The sequence below is a fragment of the Mus caroli genome, chromosome 12 (genome assembly GCF_900094665.2).
Source record: "Mus caroli chromosome 12, CAROLI_EIJ_v1.1, whole genome shotgun sequence".
Lineage (NCBI taxonomy): Eukaryota > Metazoa > Chordata > Mammalia > Rodentia > Muridae > Mus > Mus caroli.
In genome coordinates, this window is record NC_034581.1 from 107,602,632 (window position 1) to 107,624,891 (window position 22,260).

The 22,260-nt window shown below is 52.8% G+C and overlaps 2 protein-coding genes across 3 annotated transcripts; both read left to right on the forward strand.

Moving 5' to 3' along the window:
• Positions 1–1,678: 1,678 nt before the first annotated feature.
• Positions 1,679–3,530, forward strand: Crip1 (cysteine rich protein 1). The gene is made up of 5 exons (XM_021179435.2): positions 1,679–1,820; positions 2,922–3,016; positions 3,099–3,156; positions 3,263–3,309; positions 3,424–3,530. Exons 1-4 carry the CDS (start codon positions 1,781–1,783, stop codon positions 3,301–3,303), a joined length of 234 nt encoding a protein of 77 aa, XP_021035094.1. The 5' UTR covers positions 1,679–1,780; the 3' UTR covers positions 3,304–3,309; positions 3,424–3,530.
• A 2,543-nt stretch (positions 3,531–6,073) lies between these two features.
• Tedc1 (tubulin epsilon and delta complex 1) lies at positions 6,074–15,151 on the forward strand. Of its 2 annotated transcripts, XM_029484334.1 has the most exons (9): positions 6,074–6,226; positions 6,331–6,409; positions 6,818–7,020; positions 7,234–7,383; positions 7,721–7,819; positions 10,831–10,917; positions 11,231–11,410; positions 12,579–12,719; positions 15,011–15,151. In XM_029484334.1, the coding sequence occupies exons 1-9, from the start codon at positions 6,092–6,094 to the stop codon at positions 15,107–15,109; spliced, it is 1,173 nt and encodes a 390-aa protein (XP_029340194.1). In that variant the 5' UTR covers positions 6,074–6,091; the 3' UTR covers positions 15,110–15,151. The 2 variants fall into 2 exon arrangements, with proteins under 2 accessions (XP_029340194.1, XP_021034730.1); XM_021179071.1 differs by lacking the exon at positions 15,011–15,151 and having other exon boundaries at positions 12,579–14,960.
• Positions 15,152–22,260: the final 7,109 nt, after the last annotated feature.

Here is a 22,260-nt window from a genome sequence, read left to right on the forward strand (position 1 = left end):
TCCTCCCCCTCACCTTTCCTTTGTAGACTAAGTCAGGAGCTATAGAAATATGTCCTTTTCCTTTTAACAGAAAGACTGAAAGATTACAAGAAATGGCCTGGGGGTGGGGATGGGGGAGCGAAGCCGGCCTTAAGTCCAGAAACCACTCAGGGGTGCCAATCCAGGCCTCTAGGTGGGTCTTAGGTAATGATAGGCTAGAAGACGGAAGTCTATCCTTGTAGGGCCTATGCTCACCCCTGCTCTGGAGCCCCCAGCTGGTGGTGAAGGGTTTCAGAATGTCTTTGTAGAGCTGGGCATTTGTGGAGCTCCAGTTTGGGACAGAGCTGTACCCTCAGGTTAGGGTCCCTAGGGGGAAGGTAGTGTTCCAGGGGGGCTGCGTTTGCAACTGTGGGTAGTCCCTGACCCATGGTACAACACTAATCCCATCTCCAGACTCCCCACCCCAGCAGTGGCCAGGGAGATGGAAGTACCCCTGACTGATCCTTGCCCAGAGCTAGGTCTGGAGAGAGATAAATGGGTAGGTGTGGACAAGAGGCTCAGTCGGGGCTGAACAGTGGGAACTTAATGTCCAGCTATCAGCAACTGCATCGTCAGCTTGCTAGGCAACGATCAGAGAGTCCCAACCCCCACGAAGCCTACAAAGTACTCTGAAGCTCAGGCCAGTAGAAACCTCCCAGCCCTCCATATTTACTGTAGGCTTAGTCTGTTCTCTACCTGGTACCAACCACGGCTCAGCCTCCTCCTTAGCTGGGCAGTGGACTTGGACCGCTGAGCTCTGGGCACTTCTCCCAGAGATAAGAACTACTCATCAATCGTGCCTCGAGGCACCAGGGAAACAGCCTGGGCATGGCCTCACCCTAATTCCTTGTCTTGACCTCTAGTCTCCAACCTCAGGTTGTTAGGTCCTCAAGCTTAGATTCTGTTGTTCCTGTGGCAGGACGGGCTTTTCTGGATGGGAGTCCCCTCTTCTGAGTTCCCCGGTGAAGTTGTGGCTGCAGTCCAGTCAGCTGCCAAAGGTCAGGGTGTTCACATGCGGCTAGCCAGCGTGGACCTCCTGGCGTCTGCGTGGGTTAGATCTGGGAAAGGCTGGAAGGAGTTGGGCTACAAGGCTGAGACTCTGAATGTCAACTCTTTCCGAAGAAGCACCAAAATATGTGCAGAATCCTTGAATGATAATTTGTGTCTCTCTGCGCTTTATTTGTGTGTGTGTGTGTACACACGCGCGCGTGTGTTTTGAAACAGGGTCTCACCCTAGAGACCAGATTGGCCTCACCAGTTTTAGTAGGACGAGCAATCACACCACTTCCCACTTTATCTGCACTTTAGAAGTTTCCTGTGCTTACCCGGGCTCCAGCTAGCCGTCGCAGGTGCAAAACGCTAGGCTAGACAGAGCGCTTGGTCCTTCCAGGGGAGGACTCAACGCCCCCTATTCAAGACCGGAGACTTGCCCTGCCCCAGGCAGGGGGCGGGGCCTGGGTCCGCAGGAGCCGCTGGGCTTCTTAGAGGGTCCCGGGAAGACTCCGCACCCCTGCATGGCCCTTGGCCAGTTTATCTTGCCGGAGGCGAGTATGAAGCAGATGACCATTCTTGGCCAGTCGGCCTGGATCAGCGTTCCCAGGGGTCCAAGTCCCGAACTGAGGGGGGTGGGGCGGGGGCGGGGCCTTAAAGGGCAGGGCCACGGGGTCCCTGAAAAGCGCGGACCAGGCGGGCGCCACCCAGTCCAGAGCCTACAACCTACTTCCTTCTAGCTGCAGCCACTTGTGCAGGACCAGGTACCGCCATGCCGAAGTGCCCCAGGTGCGACAAGGAGGTGTATTTCGGTGAGCACGCTTGGGTATCCCAACCTCTCTCCACATGCCCGCGGGCGTACTGCAGGCTGTACGCGGAAGCGTGGTCCAGAGGCGATCAATATTGGGCTGTTCAGGTGGACCCGGCTGTCTAGAGTACATGGCATCGCCTGGGATAGAACCCATAGACCTTGCCCGCGGCTTGAGGGTGGGACAATTTGGTGTTAAACGGAACCGACATCTGTGCCTACTCGCTGTCTTATGTTTCTGGGTCGGTCTTCTGGCTTCCTTGTCTCTGTGACTCCCATGCTTCTGGGTCTCCCCTTTTCTGTGACTCTGGCCTCTGGATCCTGCTGTCTCTCTCGCCTTCTGTCTGTGCGCCTTGGGCGGGGTCCCTGCTGGATAGGAAGGAACGCGGGACTAGGGTGGCCCCTCCCAATGCTAAGTAGAAACAGACGCCCAAAACCACGTCCGGGTGTACGATCTCGGGTGCTCATTTTCTTGTTGTTCGCGCGTCCTAGGGCTCCTACGAGATAGTGCATGAGTAAGAGGTCCCCTTGCCCCTGCTGAGGAGAAGGGTGTGCCCAGGTTTAGTGCAGAGGTCAGAGGACTTTAACTGGGTTTATTTAGCCTTAGATCCTCCAGACTTGTTCTCTTCCACTCTCAAGTCTGAAGGCCTCCTCCTCTACAGCTCTACAAGCCCTCGGGGGTCATATTCTTGTGGTGACACTTGAAAGTGTCCCACCAATGAGCCAGGATGGGTGGCCAGGTAGCCCACGCCTTTAATCCCAGTACTTTAGTCTGGGGAGGCAGAGACAGGAGCATCTCTGTGAGTTCAAGATCAGCCTGATCTACAGAGTGAGTTCCAGGACAGCCAGGGTTACACAGGAAAACCCTGTCTCAAAACAAAAGCAAAAAACAACCTAAAAGAAAATATCCCACCAAAAAGGTGACCCTTCTGGTTTGCGAGGTGGGATTGGCTTGAGAGTACCATAGTTGCCCCTAACCCTCTCTGGAGCACAGTGGTGACGCAGGGTGGGCTGCCACATTGAGAGAATGAAGTGTGGGTGTCTGTGCAGCTGAAGAGGGGTTGCAGGGACTCCAGTGTCTCACGGTGGGTCTGTGCTTCTGCAGCTGAGCGAGTGACTTCACTAGGCAAGGACTGGCATCGTCCCTGCCTGAAGTGTGAGAAATGTGGAAAGACACTGACCTCTGGGGGTCATGCTGAGGTAAGGGGGGGCCGTTAGAGGGCAGAGGGAGGAGCTATAGGAGCTGGGGTGAAGGTAACCCCTACTGTTCTTTTCCTTGTAGCATGAAGGCAAGCCCTACTGCAATCATCCCTGCTACTCCGCCATGTTTGGGCCCAAAGGTATGTTGCTGGACTTCTTCCCTGACGGGCCTCCCAGTGCCGGCTTCCTTTCTCAGTGTGTCGGTATCCTTATTTTTTAATCTTATCCTCTTTTTATCTTTTGCAGGTTTTGGGCGAGGAGGAGCTGAGAGCCACACTTTCAAGTAGACTGAGGTATATATAGCTCCATCTCCAATCCCACCCAGTCCACCAGTCTACAGGACAGAGTCACCCCTAATAGAATAAATAACAAAACTTTGTGCTCACATTTGTCTCTCTTTCTTACAGGTTGTGGAAACTCTCCCTACCCGCCCAGGCACATGCCAGGCCTTACCCGCGGACAGCAGGGCTCTCGGGAGCCCTCAGTGCCTTTAATAAACCTGATCTTTGGAAGACTTGTGTGTTTTGTCTGCTGGTGTGTGATGGAGGGGCACTGTGGTGGGGACCTCAACCCCAGGCCTGATGCAGGGCACTGCTTTTCCTGTTGCTGCAGGCACTGGTTGCCACTACCCTTTGAGGGGAGCAGCTTCAGGCCTACATCCAACTTCAGGATCCGTGAAGTTCCTGTCGCCTGGTTCTGTAGTGGTTCTGGCCTGGGGTGAGGTCCTGGCTGTCAGGGTCAGCAGGAACATGGCGTAGGTGGGGCTGGCCACAGTCCAGAGGGTGAATCAGTGGGAGCTGGTTTCGTTCCCTTTTTGAGCTGTTTCGGGAGGGAGTTGTGTGGATTCCTGGTCTATTCCATTTTCACTTCCTGCAACCCCACCCTGTCCCCAGAAGTGCACCCTTGTGCATGAGCTCTGCAGCTGCTCAGCCTGGTCCCAGACACCTTTTCCCTGAACAGGGGTGCCCTGGGTGACCCCATGCTCTAATGGGATTTGAGGGTGACAGTGGAAAGGGCTTTCTGGAAACCCTTGTAGAGCCAGGCAGCTCTCAGCTTTGCCTTCCCTGTGCTACTGGCCATTCAAAACCCTTTGGACTTAACAAGGCCACAAAGGTCTCAGCAGTGCCCTGGTCTAGCCTGGGTTCATCTTTGGCACCTACACTGCAAGAACAAGCCGGATAGACTATCGATGAGTCCAGTAAGTGGTCTGTAGTGTAGTGTAGTGTAGTGTTAGTGTAGTGTGTGTTGTTGGGTGATTCTGGGATCTCAGTAGGCGGAAGCCATAGTGCTTGAGGTGACCACAGTATGTAGTAGAAGAAGCCACCTTTGTTATAGTTTCCTACTAGAAGGGGTGAGGGTATCTTTGGTGTCCAACCAGACCTGCAGAGGACCTGGAAGAGCTGTATGGGTGAAGGGTAGAAACTCACTTTCCCAGCTGTCTTTCACCCTTAAGGCCCCTGTCTTCCTCATACTTCCAGCCCCTCGAACCCAGATCCACATCTCTCAACTGGAGTAGACTTGGGCCTCCAGCAACCTGAGAGGCCTGTAGGAATGAGCAGGTCAGGTGGGGGAAGTGTATAGTATTGCAAAGAAGCCTAAGCGGCAGAGAGTTCCATAAGGGTGTATCAGGAGTTCCTTGGCACAGTAGCCAAGAACTTACAGTCTTTGCTTTTCAGGGGTGCAGTAGCACGGCCCTGAAGCGAGGGCAGGAAGAGCAGGTAGAATCTAGCTGGGCGTGGCCATTTGCTGCGTGGCCAGGGGCCAGGAAGGAGGAGACCCTGAGGCAGGATAGCTGAGGGTATCCAGATGAGCAGAGGAAGGTCTGCAGCAAAACACAGGGAGGGTCAAGGTAAAGGTGAGCCCGCAGTCTCCGCACTTCCGGAGGGCGTGGCCATCCTGTAGCCGCCGCCGTTAAGCTGGCAGGTGCCTAAGGACAGCTCTGCCCCGCCCTCTCACTTCACTTTCCTTTTCCGCACCGCACCCTCTCCCTCCCCACGTGCCTCTTTCCTAGCTTTATTGAGATGTAGAGTACACGCAGTACTGTCTGTCCGCTGTTCCAACTATTTCTGGTGGCGACATCGAGGGCACAAAGCTTAGTTTGTGTCCGCTCGAGCGTTCAGGTCTCGCCCCAGCAATTCTTCCTGCCACTTGTCGCCTACAGGCATGTCTCTGGATCACCGTAGGCAGCGTCCGGCCTTTGTCCGGCCCTCCTCCACACTCACTGGCGCACATAATGTGATCTTTCGCATCCGGCTTCCCACAGAGGCTGCTCTGGCTTCACCTAGGTTGTAGCCACGTAGTAGGCTCATGCCTGTGGCGGAGGATAGTTGGCGATTGCATGTGGTGCAGCGTCTTTCCCCGCGCATCAGGTTGCACTCTGGGTTCATTCTGCCATTGTCATGTAGCTACTGTGAATCCTTGCGGGATTCTCAAAGCTTACCAAGGTTGCTCCTGAAGGGCTGAGTGCAAAACTAAGTTCAACCTTAAAAGAGAGGGCCGCACCCTTTTCTGAAGTGTAGAATTTTCCTTTAAAACTGCTCTTCTAGTGGCTGGAGGAAGAATGAAAATGGGGACAAGGAAGTCTGGGGCTGGCTGTACATGAGAGGGAGGATGGCTTTCCGAAGAGACTTCTGGCGACGTGGCCCCCGGAACTCCCCACCCACTTCGCAGGGCTCAGCTGCTTCTCGCGGGGGCCTGGCGACCCCTGGCGGCGGGCTCCTTCCTGGGCGGCTTCGCAGAGACACTCCCTTCGTGGCTGGGTGGCGCCACATTGCTCCTTCCGCGCCTCCAGGGAACACCTCGGGCGCATGCGCGCCCTCCAGCCTCCCGCTTCCCCAGCCCGGGGTTGCTAAGGCGGTTGATAAGTCGAGGTGCTGATTGGTGAGTTCCAACGGAGTTGGCACCTCCAATCCCCGCCCTCGACCCCGGAAGTGCCTGCCTACGGGATAGACTGGTAGGCACTCAAACGCCAGAGTCATCGCTCATTGGGCCTGAGGGGAGAAGGCGGGCCCCATCCGGAACTGTGATTGGTCGGGGTCCCGAGCGGGCGATCCGAGACTGTCTAGTGCTGGCTGTATGCGGCGGCGGCGGAGCCGGGTGGAAGGGGCTGCCCGGGCCCTGCCTGAGGCTATCGCCGCGCTGAGTCGGTGCTTGCCAGCTGGGCCCAGCCCGGAAATCTTCCGCCGCGCCAAGTTCGATCGACCAGAGGCGGTGAGGCTACCCGAGTAGGCAGTCGGGGTCGGGGCAGGCGTTGTCGTGGGCCGGTGTAGGTGACACCTGATACCCTCTGACTACAAACTTCTCATTTGCTTCAGGCTCCAGTGCTCTGGCAGCTTCTCTTGCGCGTGCTCTCACCACTGGCTGCAAACAATACCTGGACCGACCTTGCCCCAGGTAAGCCCCGCCCTCTCAGAAAGCCGCTCCCCAAGGCTATTGTAGTTTAGTCTTAACCCATCAAGTCCCGCCCCATCAAAGCTCCTCTGTTGTCTCCTCCCTTCCTGCAGGCACCTGCTCCTCTGGGCTGTTGCGCCCACTTTCATTAGTATAAATTCCCACTAGCTTTTACCACACTTACCTGGGTAGTAGTGGCTTTATCACTCCAGTGAAACGCTGAGACTGGCCAACCACTCACAGAAATCCTGCCCGTTGGTTATCACTTTGCCTCCTCATAGACTCTCAGATCTCGCCTCCTTACTCCACTCTTATCAGGTTCCAAGCTTAGGGGGTGCTCTCAGGTCCCCAGAGGGATCCAGGTGAAATCTCCAGGTTAGCACCCCCTGATCTGATCATTTCCCACTCCAGAGGCCCAAGCCTGTGTGGTGAAGTCAGCACTGGGCTCCCAAGGCTACCCCAGGTCTGTGCTGCTACAGTTTCCCGACGGCAGTTCTCAGGGAAGCCGGGAACTGCTGCTGGCCCTGTCTTGGCTCCTGGCTCGAGGACCCTTGCTTGAGCAGCTGCTTGCCCAGAACCGTGTGCAGCTGGGTGACCAGTTGCTCCAGTGGGAGGTGAGTATGTAATGAGGGTGTCGGAGCTCTGCTTTACCCAGAACCCATGGGTTTCTCCGGGCTCCCAGCACACATGGTATTTGCCCTTGGTGGGGTTCTCATCCAGCTTCGAAGCTGAGGATGTACGTTAGTAGTACAGCTTCCCTGTCCTGGTCCTTCCTCGAGATATGGGATGTATAGCAGGGCTGACTCTTGTTCCCTCTCTACTGTGAGGCCCCAACCAGTCCTGGTCCTCCTGCACCCTTTGTGGAACCAAAGAGCTCCGTGGATCTCCGACTAGTGGAATGGCTGATGGGAAGGCTGCGGTTTAGGTGGCGATGCCTGATCTCTAGTCAGCAGGAGCAGTGTATCCTCCTCAGCAAGGTAATACAGGCACATGGCTCTTCACCCTGTGCCCAGGCTGCCTTTCCCTGGGGTCCATCTCTGTCACCACTATTGGACCACTGGACTGCTAGGCTTACACCAATTCTGACCTTTACAAGCAGGGACCCTGCTTTACCTGTGTCTTGGTGAGCAAGGTGTGGAAGCCCTTGGTGAAGTTGTCTGCTGCCCCTCTGCAGCCTCCACCCCCAGTATTACTGGGGCATCCTGAACCCAGCCCTATCCTTTCTGGCTATAAGTGGTCTCTAAAGGTGCCCATATTTGGCTGAAAGATCTTGCTGGGAACTGCTCCCCAGCCTGGGTATTTTACTTGTTACAGATCCACCTGTACACCCAGGGATGCCACAGCCAACGGAGCCTTGGCCATCTTTCTATTGCCGAAACAGAGATGCTTAGAGATCCAGAGAGTGGTCAGCAGGTGAGGATTGGCAGGGCGCTGCAGTGGGTGCTGCCTCGAGGTGGGGCATTACCCGGGCTGGTGTTAGGCTTTGATAGCCAATCACTGTCGTTTGTTACTGTGGGTGGCTAGTGTCACAGTTGGGGTTCTGGAAGGGGACCACTGGAATGGGAAAACACTGCTTTCAGGTATGAGATGAACCTCTGGCTCTACCTGACATATCTGGAGGTAGGAAAGGCTGAGTGTGAGCAGGCCGGCTGTCCTTTAGAGCCTGGGGCTAGACTCACAGGAATCAGTGTGGGGAGGTTAACAGGAAGGCCAGGGTACAGGCCTGGATGTTTGAATCCTCCTTCATTGCCCAGGGGCCATTCACTTCTTTCCAAGCATGGCTTTTCTAGGCAGTGGGCTCTTGAGCTTCCTGATAGACCTGAATCTTAAGAGAGCCGAGCCCGGCCTGGAGAGATGGATGGCTCAGCTGTTAAAGAGTGCTGGCTGCTCTTTCAGAGGTCCTGAGTTCAATTCCCAGCAACCACATGGTGGCTCACAACCATCTGCAATGGGATCCGATGCCCTCTTCTGGTGTGTCTGAAAACAGCTACAGTGTATTCATATAAATAAGAATAAACAAATCTGCCGGGAGTGGTGGCGCACGCCTTTAATCCCAGCACTCGTGAGGCATAGGCAGGCGGATTTCTGAGTTCGAGGCCAGCCTGGTCTACAGAGTGAGCTCCAGGACAGCCAAGGCTACACAGAGAAACCCTGTCTCGAAAAACCAAAAATAAATAAATAAATAAACAAATCTTTATAAAGAGAGTGAGAGAGTGAGCAGAGCCCTGCAGAACAGTAGGCTATGAGACCCCAGGGATGACAAAGCCCTAGGCAGACATGGCCTTCTGTCTAAGACCATGACACTAAGGAAGGTGTCAGTGTTGGCCCCATCCCAGCTTCTCCCCAGGATATTCGGTCCCCCCCCCCCCTTGTGCTGTCCTTCCATCCTTCCCTGTCTTTTTAGGGTCCTACCCATCTCTATCACTGGTGTCTTCCTTTTGCTCAGCTTATCTCTGAGGTTTATAGGACAGGTTCAGGACTGGGCATCACTTTGGGGCTGGATTTTAAACCAGCGCGAATGGTTGGCTGCCTCTGCGGCCTTGGGCTTGTATTCTTATGCACCTGAACTGGGGCTCAGATGATGCCGTCTTCCAGGCATAGCTCCCTTGTTTGCCTCTTCCCTCTCCAGTCCAGACTCTACCTTATCAAAGGCCCATCCGTCCTATGGCTGGGTGGGTGAAAGCAGAGGCTCATGGGGTGAGGGGCGGATGGCTAGATTCCTGGTTCCCACTCACAGGTGCTTCCTGGGTAAGGCACCTGGCTATTGGTGCCAGCTGGATCTGTATCCCTAGATAAATCCCAGGCTGGGTCCAGCCTTGTAGGGCCAGCACTTGACCTAGAAGTGCTGAGATAGACTTAAGGGTCCTTATGCACACCCCTGGCTCTGGACCCCCTTTTGAATGTGACTCAGCTGCTGGACTTTGGGTTATAGCAGAGGCCTCCCATGCACAGTCAAGCACTGCCTGGGACTTTCCTGTGGGACCACTCCAGGGGCAGGGTGCGGGGAGGCTGCTGGTTAAGGCACCACTTGTCTCGGAAGCTGTCCTGTGCTGAGACGGAGGACTGTGGACAGCAGCTGCTAAGTGGACCAAGGCCTCAGATCAGCTTCTTTTTGTGTATTTGGAGAGGAGCTGGCAAAAACCTGCATCTGGCCCACCCTCAGTCAGGTCCCAGAAGTTTCTGGAATGGTGTGTGCCTGGTGTGTGAGCAGCCAGGCCTGTTGTTACATTGGTAGTCAGTTTCCTGGGTCCCACAGTGGAGCCCACAGCCTTCTATTTGCACCTCTGTGTCCTTGCTCCTGCTGGGAGGAGGTTCAGGGAGATTGCCTCAGGAGTCTGCAGAATTGAGGGTGGAGCCATGGCAAAGCGAAGGGGTTTATTTGCTTGTCTACCACACCCATACCCCACAGTCTCGGGGTATTGGGCCCCTGGGGACTATTCTTGGGGTCTGTATTATCTGCCCTTCTGATGGTGTGTCTAGGTGCTTTGTGTCTGTGGGTAGGGTCTTTGCTCTTTGGTACTGGGTGGTATACCTGTGGGCCACCCTCTGTGCTCCACTCACCCTGATCTGGCTGGCTGCTTTCATCTCTCACCACTCTCCCATCTCTGCGCGTGGCTAAGTGGTGGCTCTGATCTCCTGTCTCTTGTGTTTGCCCCAATGGACTGGCCTTGGCTAGCATTCAGGGTCTCTCTCCATGTCTCAGGCCATGGGAAACTTCTCTGCGGAGCCCTGGTTTGGGGGTCTGAGGTGCAGAGGGCTTGGCATGCACTGTCTTCTGCAAGGGTCCTCTCCCTGGGTCCCTCGTGCAGGTGTTAAATGTGGGAACACTTACATTTTGTGTAGGTTGTGCCTCTGACTAGGCCTGGATGCCTATGGGCATCCCTGGGCATCCACCCTCAGTTTACAGATTGCTGAGCATTCTGTCTTCCAGAGGGTCAGCTGTGTTGGATGGTCGACGTTTGGAAGGGATTCCCTAAGTTGGGGTTAACAGCCAGAGGACCAAGGGTGGGAGATAAAGAGATAGCAGCTTCTGGCTCTAGCTAAGCAGGGAGGGAACCCCAAGAAGAAGAGGTGCTGCTCTGTCACTGATGTACAGCTGTTAGTGCAAGACTAGCAAGCTTTCTGCTGCTGAGGGTGGGCAAAGGTTATCTTCTGGCCCTGCCCTATCCCCCAAGCATGTCTGAGCTCTGTCGAATGCCCCTCTGCTATGCCTAAGTCCTCATCACTTGCAAATTCTTCCCACAATTACATGGGATGGCCCAGTGGGCTCCCTGCTCTCGGGCCTTGTTATCTATGCAGGCTTTGGGACAGCTTCCAGTCAGTGGGCTATTGGACAGAGCACTCTGGTCAAAGGCCCCTGGTCTAGAGAGTGGTTCAGGAGCGGGTCGGTGGGCAGTCTGCGCCAGCTGTGGTTTTTCCCCTAGCTTCTGCAAGCACTGGAGAGTGAGAACAACCGCCTGGAGGCAGCTCTGGAGTGGCGGCGCCGTGAGCTGGTGTTCTGGCAGTGGATGGTGAGGACGCTTTTCTCTGCCTCCCCTGCCCGTTCTCGCCCTGCCCAGGCTCATTGGTGGTAGCGTTTGGAAGCTCTTCCCACCTGGAAGATGAAGAAGACTGTAAGGGGTACTCCATGTCCTTACCTCTGGGTCTTCCAGAGGCCTGGGTTTTGTGCCTCTCTGCATTCCAGAGAGGTGCTAGCCAGGGTGTATGAGCTGCCCTTTGCTCTGTAGGCCCTGGGAATGCTACTGCTGCCCCACGAACCTCTGCATCTTCTGCCCCACTCGAAACCTGTGCTTGTGCCTGACCATCTCACTGGGATCTCTGCAGGATACAGTTTTGGATACCTGTTCCCCTGAGACTCCTGCTGTGACATCCCAGCCAACGGTCCTGCCCGCAATCTCTGAAGGTGGGCTTGGTGAGCTGGAGTCCGTTAAACAAGAGTTGCAGGCCCTGCAGGAGGAGCTACGGGAAGTGTCTGAGCCCCGGCGGGCTGCATGGGAAGCCCGGGTGAGCTAGGCATCTGCTTTGCTAGCCCACTCTTCCTGACTCACCTTCCAACCCTACCGTTTTCTTTTCTTGTCTGGACTGGCTACTCGGGTGAGGGCTGGATGACCATTTGACAAAGCTTCTAGATGAATTACCCTGCTTATTTGAATTCAAAATTCAGTTTGATGAATGAGTGGGCACCAGATTCCAACAGCAGTGGGTTACAGTGAAGGGACCCTGCTGTCTTTCACTGATACCTTCTGATTTTTTTTCCCAGGGACTCCCAGAGAGTTAGGCAACTCCGTGCTGAGCTGCCTGCCTGTGTAACAACCCCCCCCCCCCTCGTTGAATGCACATGCGCCTGCCTAGTGGTCCTCCTCAGCTGTTCTGGGAGTGTGTGCACTCACTGGCCTATCACTTCTTCTTTTGGGTAGCATTTTAATGTTAGCCCTTTATCTCTTATGTAGTCTAATCAATGATCAGGGGAATCCTCTGGTAGTTGTACACTATCCACCCTAGTGAGGCCCCAGACTGCTCAGGCTGTGGTTGAGCCAGAGGTCTCCTCCCCTCCCAGAAGTAAGGGCAGAACCCACCCAGCAGAGCACCCAGGACTCACAGTGGCTCTCTGAGTGTTCCAAGTGAGTTAGAGGCTGGGAAGACCTCATCCGTGTGCTTCCCCCAGGCCTGCTGCCCACGGAGTCCTTGGATAGAGTCTGCCCTGAGGAGGACATGCTCCCTCCCATTCATGTACTCCTGGACAGCGGTGGGAAGGGGCGCAATGGAGGGAGATGGGAGATGCGACACTGGGTCCCGGAGTCCCAGGTGTCCTCAAGAGTCTTCCTCTGAGTTCTGAAGGGCCTTAAGGAGCACGGTAGGCTAGAAACTGCCAGGCTACCCTGCAGCCAGGTGTAGGTCTTGAGAATGGAGCCCTGGAGGTTGAGGTTAGGGATCCTGAGCCCCTGAGTTTGGGTCCCTGTGTTCCAGTTGCTGCTGGCATGGACTTCATTTGCTTTGTGAGGGTGAAACATTTTGGGGCAAGCCAGGCCTTTTGTACTGGACCTGGGAGAGTGAGGCTGGCTTTCTGTGGTAGGAGCTTCAGGGCTGCAGGGTTGCTGGGAACACCTGGATCCTGGATTCTGGGAACAGAGCTGCCCTTGGCTCAAGAGCATCTGTACCTTCTCTCACGCAGGTTGGAGGCCTAGGTCAGGGGCCAGAATGGAGCAACTCAAGGAAGGCCCTGCAGGAGGCTGTCCAGCAGGAGTTGGCAGCCCTGCAGGGGTCCTGGGAGCGGTCCAGTACCCCTGGCCAGCCACAAAGACCCCATCGACTGGTGAGAAGTAAAGATGGGGCACCAAGACCCCAAGGCCTACAGGCAGCCGAGGTGATCAGGACACTGAGTGCCAAGGAGGCCTGTCTGAAGAAGGCGTTGTACCAACTGCAGCATCAGTCTCGGCAGGAGCTAGCCAGGCTGGCTGCTGCTCTGCCTGGCTTGATTTGGATTCTGCCTCCTGAACACTGAAGGCCCTAGGATGTAGCCATCTGTGTAGGATCTCAGAGGCAAGGAGCAGAGAGGTCCAGGCCTGTGTTCCCTCCAGGGCCAGAGCCCTTTCACCTACAGTTTTGGTGTTACAACAGGCTGGTCCTCCTGAGAGATTTGGAGGGGACCTATATATACGCGGTAGAGCTGTTCCTGGGGACACCTGGCTGCTGCCCTCTTCCACTGTCCCTTCTCTTCCTCTTTCTGGCACACTAGGATGTGCGTAGCCTACGGTTGGCACCATGCTGTAATCACACATGCCCCAAAGTACAGGAAGTATTGGGCCTCCCTGAGTGGAACAGCTCCGGTTGTTTCCCTGAACCTCTTTCTTAGACTCTGGCTCTATGCCTCCTGCAGCAGAGCTCCCTCCTATACTGGGCCACGGATGCGCCTGATGTGTGTGTGTGGTGGGAAGCTGGATGGGAGCCTGGGGCTCTGCCTGGGAGAGCGGAGGAGAGGAAGCTGTGGTGCAGACAGAAGGCTTTTGTTCTGAAGGCTGCTGGGTAAGCTCAGCGCTCACAAAGCAGCCTGTGTCCAGGACGTGCTTACAGCCTGGTGGGATAGCTCTGTCCTAACCCAGTCTTTCCCAGCCTGCAGGCTCAGGCGGGTTCCATGGTCTCTAGTCCTACCTTCCTTCCAATCCCCAGCTCCAAACACTGACCAGGCACTGGATAGCTGGTAGGACCCACCAGGCAACCTCCGTCTCTTGCTTATCTAGGCCAGAAGCCACTACGTGACTCTGGGAGCCTCGAACACTAAAACATTCTTTCATGGGGGTTTCCTGCTTGTCTGGTGGTGTGTGCTTGAGTGACAGCTCATGTCTGGAGTACAGGTGGCCTCTGGCCCTGAGGCAGGACACCATACTGGTTAGTTCCAGTGAATGTTCCTAGCCCACTTCTGGATGACCAGTGTCTAATAGGTCCTTCCTAACTTTTATGGACATAGTTCCTAGAGTCTCTGGAACCTCCTGCCTGCCGCTGGGCCTCTGCTGGACCTCCTGGCCCGCAGCCCCTGTTCCTGCTTGTGAACGCTTGTTCAGCTCTTCTTGCTGCTTCCACCAATGGGTTCCGGCTCTGGTCCAGGGCATGTGGGAACTTGACTGTCTGGCTCCTCGTGACTGTGATGTGGTCTATAAACAAATCTACTTAAGCTTGCTGCCTCTGAGAACTGCCCTGCTATAGGACTTCCAGTGGTCCTATAGAACTCAACCTTAAAAAATCCAAAGCGGATTCAATGCTATGAGCTCTCGCTTCTCCATCTGCTCTGCAGAGTTAGTGCAATTCCTGTCAGAATCCTCTGTGTGTGTGTGTGTATGTGTGTGTGTGTCTGTCTGTCTGTCTGAGGCCATGAGAAGGCAAAAGCCTGTAGGGGTAGGGGACTCAGCCATGGGACTCATCCTTGGTCAAGTTGTCACCTGGGGAGGACCTCAGAACTAGCTTTTCCACACACAAGGGCTTGGAATAGCCCATGTTTGTGGTCTCAGTGCTCTGTGTCCTCAGCTCCCATACTTGGGAGCCACACAGTCAAGTAGGAATAAAATGTGTCAGTTGGCCATAATGTCCCTGGCAGATCCTGACGTCCTGGGGCAAGTTCACAGATTGATGACCTGTGCTGCTCCAGGGTCCTGCAGCATAAACAGATCAGGCATTAGGGACCACCATCAACCCTATCCTCCCTGCCTCTGAGGAAGACCACATTGTCCGCCAGGACTCCCAACCTGATCCTAAGGTCGGCAGCATCTTTAATACTTGTCATGAGAACTGAAGCTCTGGCCACCCACAGGTACATTTGAGGCCAGCAGGTGGACAGTGGGGCCATGCTCTCGAACCAGTGAGGACATGAGTTTGTTTCTTGGGTTCCCAAATATGCAAAGGCAGACACCTCCTTGCTTGAGGTAGTGGGGAATACCAGAGGTGGATTCCTGACACCGGAATGTGCTGACTGTGAAGGGAAGTTTAGTAATTCCAACTCTTGTCAAAGCTAGAAACTTCTGTTTAAAAGTCGACATTAATAGGATGTGTCTCAGTGGCGGAACACTTGAGTGTCTTATGTGAAATTGGATCTCATCTCCATCTTGGTTTGAGGTGGTGGTGGCGGCTGGGAGTGTCAGTTACGTATGCAAATGGTTTGGTGTGCAACAGGACATCAGTCATGGAAGGGTTGCTATGCAAGGCAGGAACTGAGATTGGTAAGTAGTCATCTTCATGGCTGCCGGTTGAATGGGAAGGGGGCGCCAGTTACAGGCCAGAAGGTGTGCTGAGACACCGCTTTGGGTGGGGGAAGGAGCCAATGCAGTGGATGGGGAGAGCCACCACTGGCGTATCCCAGAGAATTAGTGGTACATGCACAGAAGGCCTGGAAGGGACTGCCCAGGAGCTATATAACTACAGAAACCAGAAATGCCCACGATGTTAAGAGACGCCAAAGGATGCTGCAGTCCTGAGTGTAAAAATTCAGTAATCTTGAATCTGGGTGAGGTGGCGCACACCTTTAGTTCCAGCACTTAGGAGGCAGAGGCAGGCAGGTCTACAAAGTGAGTTCTAGGACAGCCAAGACAGTTGCACAGAGAAACCCTATCTTAAAACAAAAACAAAAAGCAAAAACAAAACAAAAAAAAAAACAGCTTTAAAAAAGCAGTATGACATTTAACGAGGCCATAATAATAAATTATAAGCAGTTTATTTATTATAATAAAGCAGTGCAGAGGGTGCACCTAGCGCCGAAAGACAGAACTCACGTAGATCAGCCAGAAAAAGACTGGCACGATAATCTCATTCATGGAATGTGCTAGAACAAGGGTAGGTGTGGGTGCTGGAAAGGTCTCGGCTGAGGGCATGATGAACATTGACTATATAGAGTCATAACATGCGTACTACACCTGATTCTGGGTATATCAACCTTTAGGAGAACCACAGCTCCAGACACACCATCATCCCATGAAGATGCTGTAAGAAGCTTCGTCCTTCATCTAACACGGGTGGGTGGGTCAGCCCTGGGTAACGGGTCAGCCTGCGGCCCTCCTGCATACTTGTGCAGACACTGAGAGCATCTTCTGTAATTCCAAGACCTAGCGCTGGCCTGCAGTCTCTCGCCCATCACTTTCCATCTCCCCTCTGCCATCTTCACTGCTGCCACTGGGCCGAGTGCAGCACCTGGGGCATCTCCGATGTCTCCCAGTTGACTGAAGAAAGCCGAGCAGCCTGGTTGTATAGCCAGGAGGGGATGTACGGGTGTACGACATGTTTGTTAATGGAGGATTCGGTTTACACAAATGAGCCCAGCTCCTATTTCCCCCAGCACTGGCTTCTTGCTGAGGTACTGAGGAGGCAGCCCTCTTCACACTCAGAGTGAGAAGAATTTGAGAGTCCTACCTGGGATGGTGCCTTTCAAGACTGCTGGGGTCATCCTGTAGAGTAGCGGGGACTCAGGCAAGGCCTCTTGGGTTAGGTGTCCAGTTACAGTGGCATATTCTCAGTGAAGTGTCTAAAACAGCCAGCTACTTTGAGAGCAGTGCCACCAGCTTTGAGAGAAAGGACTGCCTGGCAGACAGGTCCCTGCTTGAGGCTGCCAGCCCTCCAGGAAGGGTCTTCCTGCCACTCAAAGGCCTGTGGCCCACACCTGCTGCTATTTTGCTCATCTGCACAAAACAAAATGTTGGGTGTTTACAGCTCAACACAAAATGGACGCCATCAGCTTTTAGCCATGCTCAGCAGTGTCTGGTCCTGCCTCTGCCCTCGGGACTTGCTTCTGTCAGTCTGTCCTACTGTTGCCATTCCCTCGGGCCCATAGTCTCTGTCCACCTGTGTCTCCAAGTTTGGTCGTGAGGTCTCATGCCTTGTCCCACCATGCCCCAACAGGTGCCTCTGACGCTTTGTCCTTCAGGAGCTCTGGGCTTGGAGCTGTCGCCAATCCTGAGTGCCCTGGTGGGAGGTAGGGTGGAATACAGCAGGGCCTAGATCTGGTCTTCATTTTGGATGGCCTATTCTGGCTTGAGAGAGATTTTGGGGTCTAGCAGAAGGGAGATGAGGCCTGCCTGGGGAGCTACAGGGGTCCAGTTGCTGTAGGCACAAGGTCTGGTGTCCTGGTCATGAACTGTCCTGGTCTTAAAGCTTAGTCATTCATGGAGCCCAGCTTTCACCATGTATCTCCAGCTATGGCATCAGTTTGTGGGGCGCCTAACACTTCACAAACTGAAGCTGGGGCTAGAGAATAGGTGAGAACTCCGGTGAGAACTTTGGTGTGGGTGTGACCACACTGGAAGTCATGGAGCCAAGATGCAAATCTGAGGCCTGGGCCTCCTGCAAGCAGCAGTTATGAAAATGAAGTCAGAGCCACAGGCATGGGTGCCACCCGAGGTTGTACAAGCAAGAAGTGACTGTTAGACCAGGACAGCATGGGGTGGTGGTACCCTCATACTGTGACATGCAGGGGTGTTCCCTGAGGTTGTACATGCAGGAAGTGACTGTTAGACCAGGTACCCTCGTACCCATCCTAAGAGAAAGGACCTGCAAGCCTCGAGCACCACAGTGCCTGGCAGTCAAGGGAGATCTTATTGATTGCAGGGGGTGGAAGGCAGGCTTTCTTCCTGTGCGGTCTGTCTGTCAGTAACCTAGCTTCCTCTTTGTGGACCAGAGCTTTTCCTGAACCACTCCATTATACCCTAGGGACCGTGAGGATGTGGTAATAGAGACAACACATGTGGTAGGGACACCTGTCAGGCCTCAAGCCCTGGGATGTAAGCCGGGGAGCCTGGGACCGGATGAGACACTGTTGCTCCCGCCTCCACACACCTACAGGACACAGTGACTCGTAGCTGGCCCTCTGGCTCCTTGCTGTTCCGTTGCAGGCCTGGTGGTCTCTGAGCTTTCTCTGTTCACGATTTTGTCCGTGTCTCAGTAGTTTCCTTACATCCTTTGGAGAGATGGCTCAGTGGGTGAATCGCTTGATATGCAGGCATAAACACCTGAGTTTGGATCCTCAGCACCTATGTAAAAAGTTGGGTTTGGAGTCACGCGCCTGTAATGTGGGTACTAGCAAGAAGAGATGAGGCTCCAAAGCATGTGCTGGCCAGACAGTCTAGTTCACTGGTGAGCTCCAGGTTCATTGAGAGACCCTGTTACAAAAAATAAGGTGGTGATGAGGGCTAGAGAGGATGGCTTAGTGGTTAAGAGCTCTGACCGCTCTTCCAGAGGACCTGAGTTCAATTCCCAGCAACCACATGGTGGATCACAACCATTTGTCATGGGATCTGATGCCCTCTTCTGGTGTGTCTGAAGACAGAGACAGTGCACTCATATGCGTAAACTTATAAATGAATATTATATTTACATAATATATAATTGCACAACAATTTTATATATAAAATTTAATTATATATACTTTTAGAATGATATATAAAAATATATATAATTATACACAGAGAAACCCTGTCTCAAAAAACCAAAAATAGAGCTGTTCAGGGGTTAAGAGCAGTGGCTGCTCTTCCAGAGGTCCTGAGTTCAATTCCCAGCAACCACATGGCTCACAACATTCTGTAATAGGATCCGATGCCCTCTTCTGGTGTGCCTAGAGACAGTGACAGTGTACTCATATACGTAAAATAAATCTTTTTTAAAAAACCCCAAATAGACAGAAACCAATCCAAACAAACAAAAACAAACAAACAAACAAACAAACAAGCAAAACAAAAAACAAGTGTAAAACCATACTGGAATAGACGTGGTGTCGATCTCTGTCCTATACATGTGTGCATGTGCTCGCAGACACACACAGACCAACAAAAGGAAGGCCTAGCAGTTGTGTGGATTTGTGTGGGTCAGACAGTACAGGAGTTTTTGTCCCGTCCTAGGAAGTTAATTGTGGAGCTGAGGATGTAACTAAGCTGGTAGAGTTCTTGCCTAGCATGTATGAAAGTCTGATTTCTGTCCCCAGCATCTGGTAAGCTGCTTGTAGTGGCTGGAGCCTGTAATCCCAGCCCTTAGAAGGCAGAGACAAGAAAATCAGAAGTTAAAGATTGTCCTTGGGCTACAGAGCAGGATGAAGCCAATTTGGGCTGCACAAGACCTTGTCTCAAAAAAGAAAAAAGAAAAAAAAAAGTAAAAGACACATAAATGGGTGTGTATGTGTGGGCAAACCAATCCAAAAAGCCTTGGTTTAGTTCTTAAACAGCTGTGCTTGTGTGATGAGAGGATCGTGGGTCTACACATTCAAGCTTTTATGGGATCAGGTGGTATCAGCTGGGCATCCTAATTTGCTTTGGCATTTGCCTGGAATTTGTTTTCTTATCACGGCAGTGGCTGTCAACCCAGTTTGTTAAGGAAATAATCAAAGGGGTGTGTGCCCAGTGTTGAAACCCTTAGCTCTCGCGGGCTGCTCAGGAGGTATCTGATGGGCTGTATATCAATCACTATGTGAGCTTCCCTCAAAACTGAAATAACCAAGTGAAACGGCACACACCTCCAACCCCAGAGCTCAGGAGGTAGAGGCATGTGAGTCTCTGAGCTCAAGCCAGCTTGGTCTCAAAAATATGCCCCACTCCCCCAGTACCTTGCAGCGTTCCGTGAGAATTCACAGTGGCATCCTGGGATGCCTTACCACACATTTCAGGACCCTAGCTCCAGCTAATACACGTCTTTTGTGTTTTCCCACTCTGTCTGTACTGACATGTCTTAAAAGACTCACACTGGGTTGGGTGGTGGTGGTGCACACCTTTAATCCCAGCACTTGGGAGGCAGAGGCAGGCAGATTTCTAGTTCGAGGCCAGCCTGGTCTACAAAGTGAGTTCCAGGACAGCCAGGGCTATTCAGAGAAATCCTGTCTTGAAAAAACAAAAAAAAAAAAAAAAAAGATTCACACTGGGAGTATTGTTCTAACCCAAGCACATCGTGCCATGCCCAGTGAGGTCTGTCTGTGTACCCATCTCCATCCATTTCCCACAGTTCAACAGCACGTTATCTCTGGTTCTCTGAAGCCTGCTCCAGGGCAATGACTTGGCTGTCTGGTCAGGGTGACAGTTGCAGCCTAGTGCCTGCAAGCTCCTGCTAGGGTCCCTGACACCCTTTAACAGGCTTCAGCTTCTATAGACTGTTGATTGAACGTTAAGTGGTCATTCTGTCCCGTGTGATTTTTTTGATTGCTGAAGTCTACTCTAGTACATGCACTTGCTTAGTTTTCTGGTCTTATTTGATGAATGTGCATATATGTGTGTGGAACATGTGTGTTTGCATGTTTGTATGTAGGCACACGTGTGCGTGGGGTGGCACACATGCACAGGTAGGTGCGTGCACATTGGTCGGTGTTGAGTGCCTTCCCCGCTCACGTTCATCTTAGATGCTGAGGAACGGTCGAACGATCTCTTGCTGAACCCAGAGTTTGCATTTGAAGTTACTTGGGCTAGACAGCTGCTCTAGGCTTCCTCTGTCCTCATTCCCTGTGCTGGGACTACAGGCAGGCCACCCTGACCTTCGCGCACTACAAACACCTCACCCACTGAGCAACCTCTGTAGCCCTGTTTATTTCTTCTGTAAATGACTAGTTGTGTCTTTTTTTTCTTCTTCTTCTTCTTTTTTTGAAACAGGTTTCTCTGCGCTGTCCTGGAACTCACTCTGTAAACCAGGCTGGCCTTGAACTCACAGATCTGCCTACCTCTGCCTCCCTAGTGCTGGCATTAAAGATGTGTGCCATGGCGCGTGCCTGCGCACAAGCATACATGCAGAGGCCAGATCTTCATCACTTTCTACCTTTTTTTTTAATTAAAGGCTTACTTATTTTATGTGTATGGGAGTTTTGTCTACAAGTATATCTGTATACCAGAAGAGGGTATCAGATTCCCCGAGACTACAGTTACAGAGCCCCATGTGAGTGCTGGGAATTGAACTCAAGACCTCTGGAAGAGCAGCTAGTGCTCTTAACTGCCTCTTAACTGCCACAGCATCTCCTCAGCTCCTCTACTCTGTTTTTTGAGATAAGGTCTTTGCAACTGGAGCTAGCTATTTTGGCTGTGCTGGCTGGCTGTGAGCCCCAGGTCCGCTTGTCTCTGCCTCCCTAGCTCCCTAGGTTACAGACACATGGCACTGTGTCCAGCGTTAAGTATGCACACTTGCTTTACACACTGAGCCAGTTCCAGCCTGTGGCCTCCCTTCCCCCCAGCCTGGAACCTGCCTGCTCAAGGGTGGAGCTACCGGCTCATTCGTCCTGCCACGCCCACTGCTGGAACCTGCCTCTGCTGCCTGGAGTCACACACGTGTTCGTCCTGCTACTGGACCCTGAGTTACTTGGCGGGAAATTGGGTTCCCTCCCCCTTCCTTTATAAACTGAGTGTCTGGAAATATTAAATTGAGTCTTGATCAGAATGTTGTCTTGACTCCATTGTTTCTTCCGCCCCGACTAGTTTCCTCTCTTTTCAGCCTGAACTGCCATTTTCAGTTGAACCGTTCGTGTTGTGGACCGCGGGCGGGCCGCAACACCAGCCCCTGGTTCTTTGAGCGTTGACTATTTTTTTTCAATATGGAAATTTCTTATTATCATTTATGGATGTGCCACCTGTTCCACGGTTCTGAAGAGCTGGTGTCCCTTAGTTTCTGAGTTTGCTTTATTTGTTTGTTCTTTAAGACAGTGTTTCAAATAGCCTAGGCTGGCTTCAAACTCTATGTGGCAGAGGCTGGCCTTGCATTCATTTTTCTTATATTTTCCCATATAGTAATAATAATAATAACAAAACAAGAACAAGAACAACAATAATTAGATAGGGGATAAATTTGGCTCTGTCCTTCCTCCATATGGGTGCCAGGGATCTAACTCAGGCCATCAGGATTGGCAGAAAGTATCTGTATCCACTGAGCCATCTCTCTCTAACCTGGCCCCTAGCCTTGAATGTTTTTAAAACTTTATTTACATGAGTTCACTGTAGCTGTCTTCACACACCCCAGAAGAGGGCATCAGATCCCATTATAGATGGTTGTGAGCCACCATCTGGTTGCTGGGAATTGAACTCAGGACTTCTGGAAGAGCAGTCAGTGCTCTTAACCACTGAGCCATCTCTCCAACCCCCAAGTTTTGTTTATTTTTAATTTTGTAATTATATTTATGTACAGAAAACTTAGCAGTGTACATTTAGCCCCGTTTAGCGGGGAGTTCTTTAGCCTCTGCCTTTTCCAGCTTGGCAGTGTGAGCCACAGACTTAGGACCCAGGACGTTGCCCCTCCAGTGGCTATGGATCTCATCCTATCTGTTGTGATTGGTCTTAATAGCTTCCACCAGCATAGCCAGAGCACCCTTGTCTTCCGAGTTAACCTGTGTGAAGGCAACTGTGGTGCATGTCTTCCTGTGGAGCAGG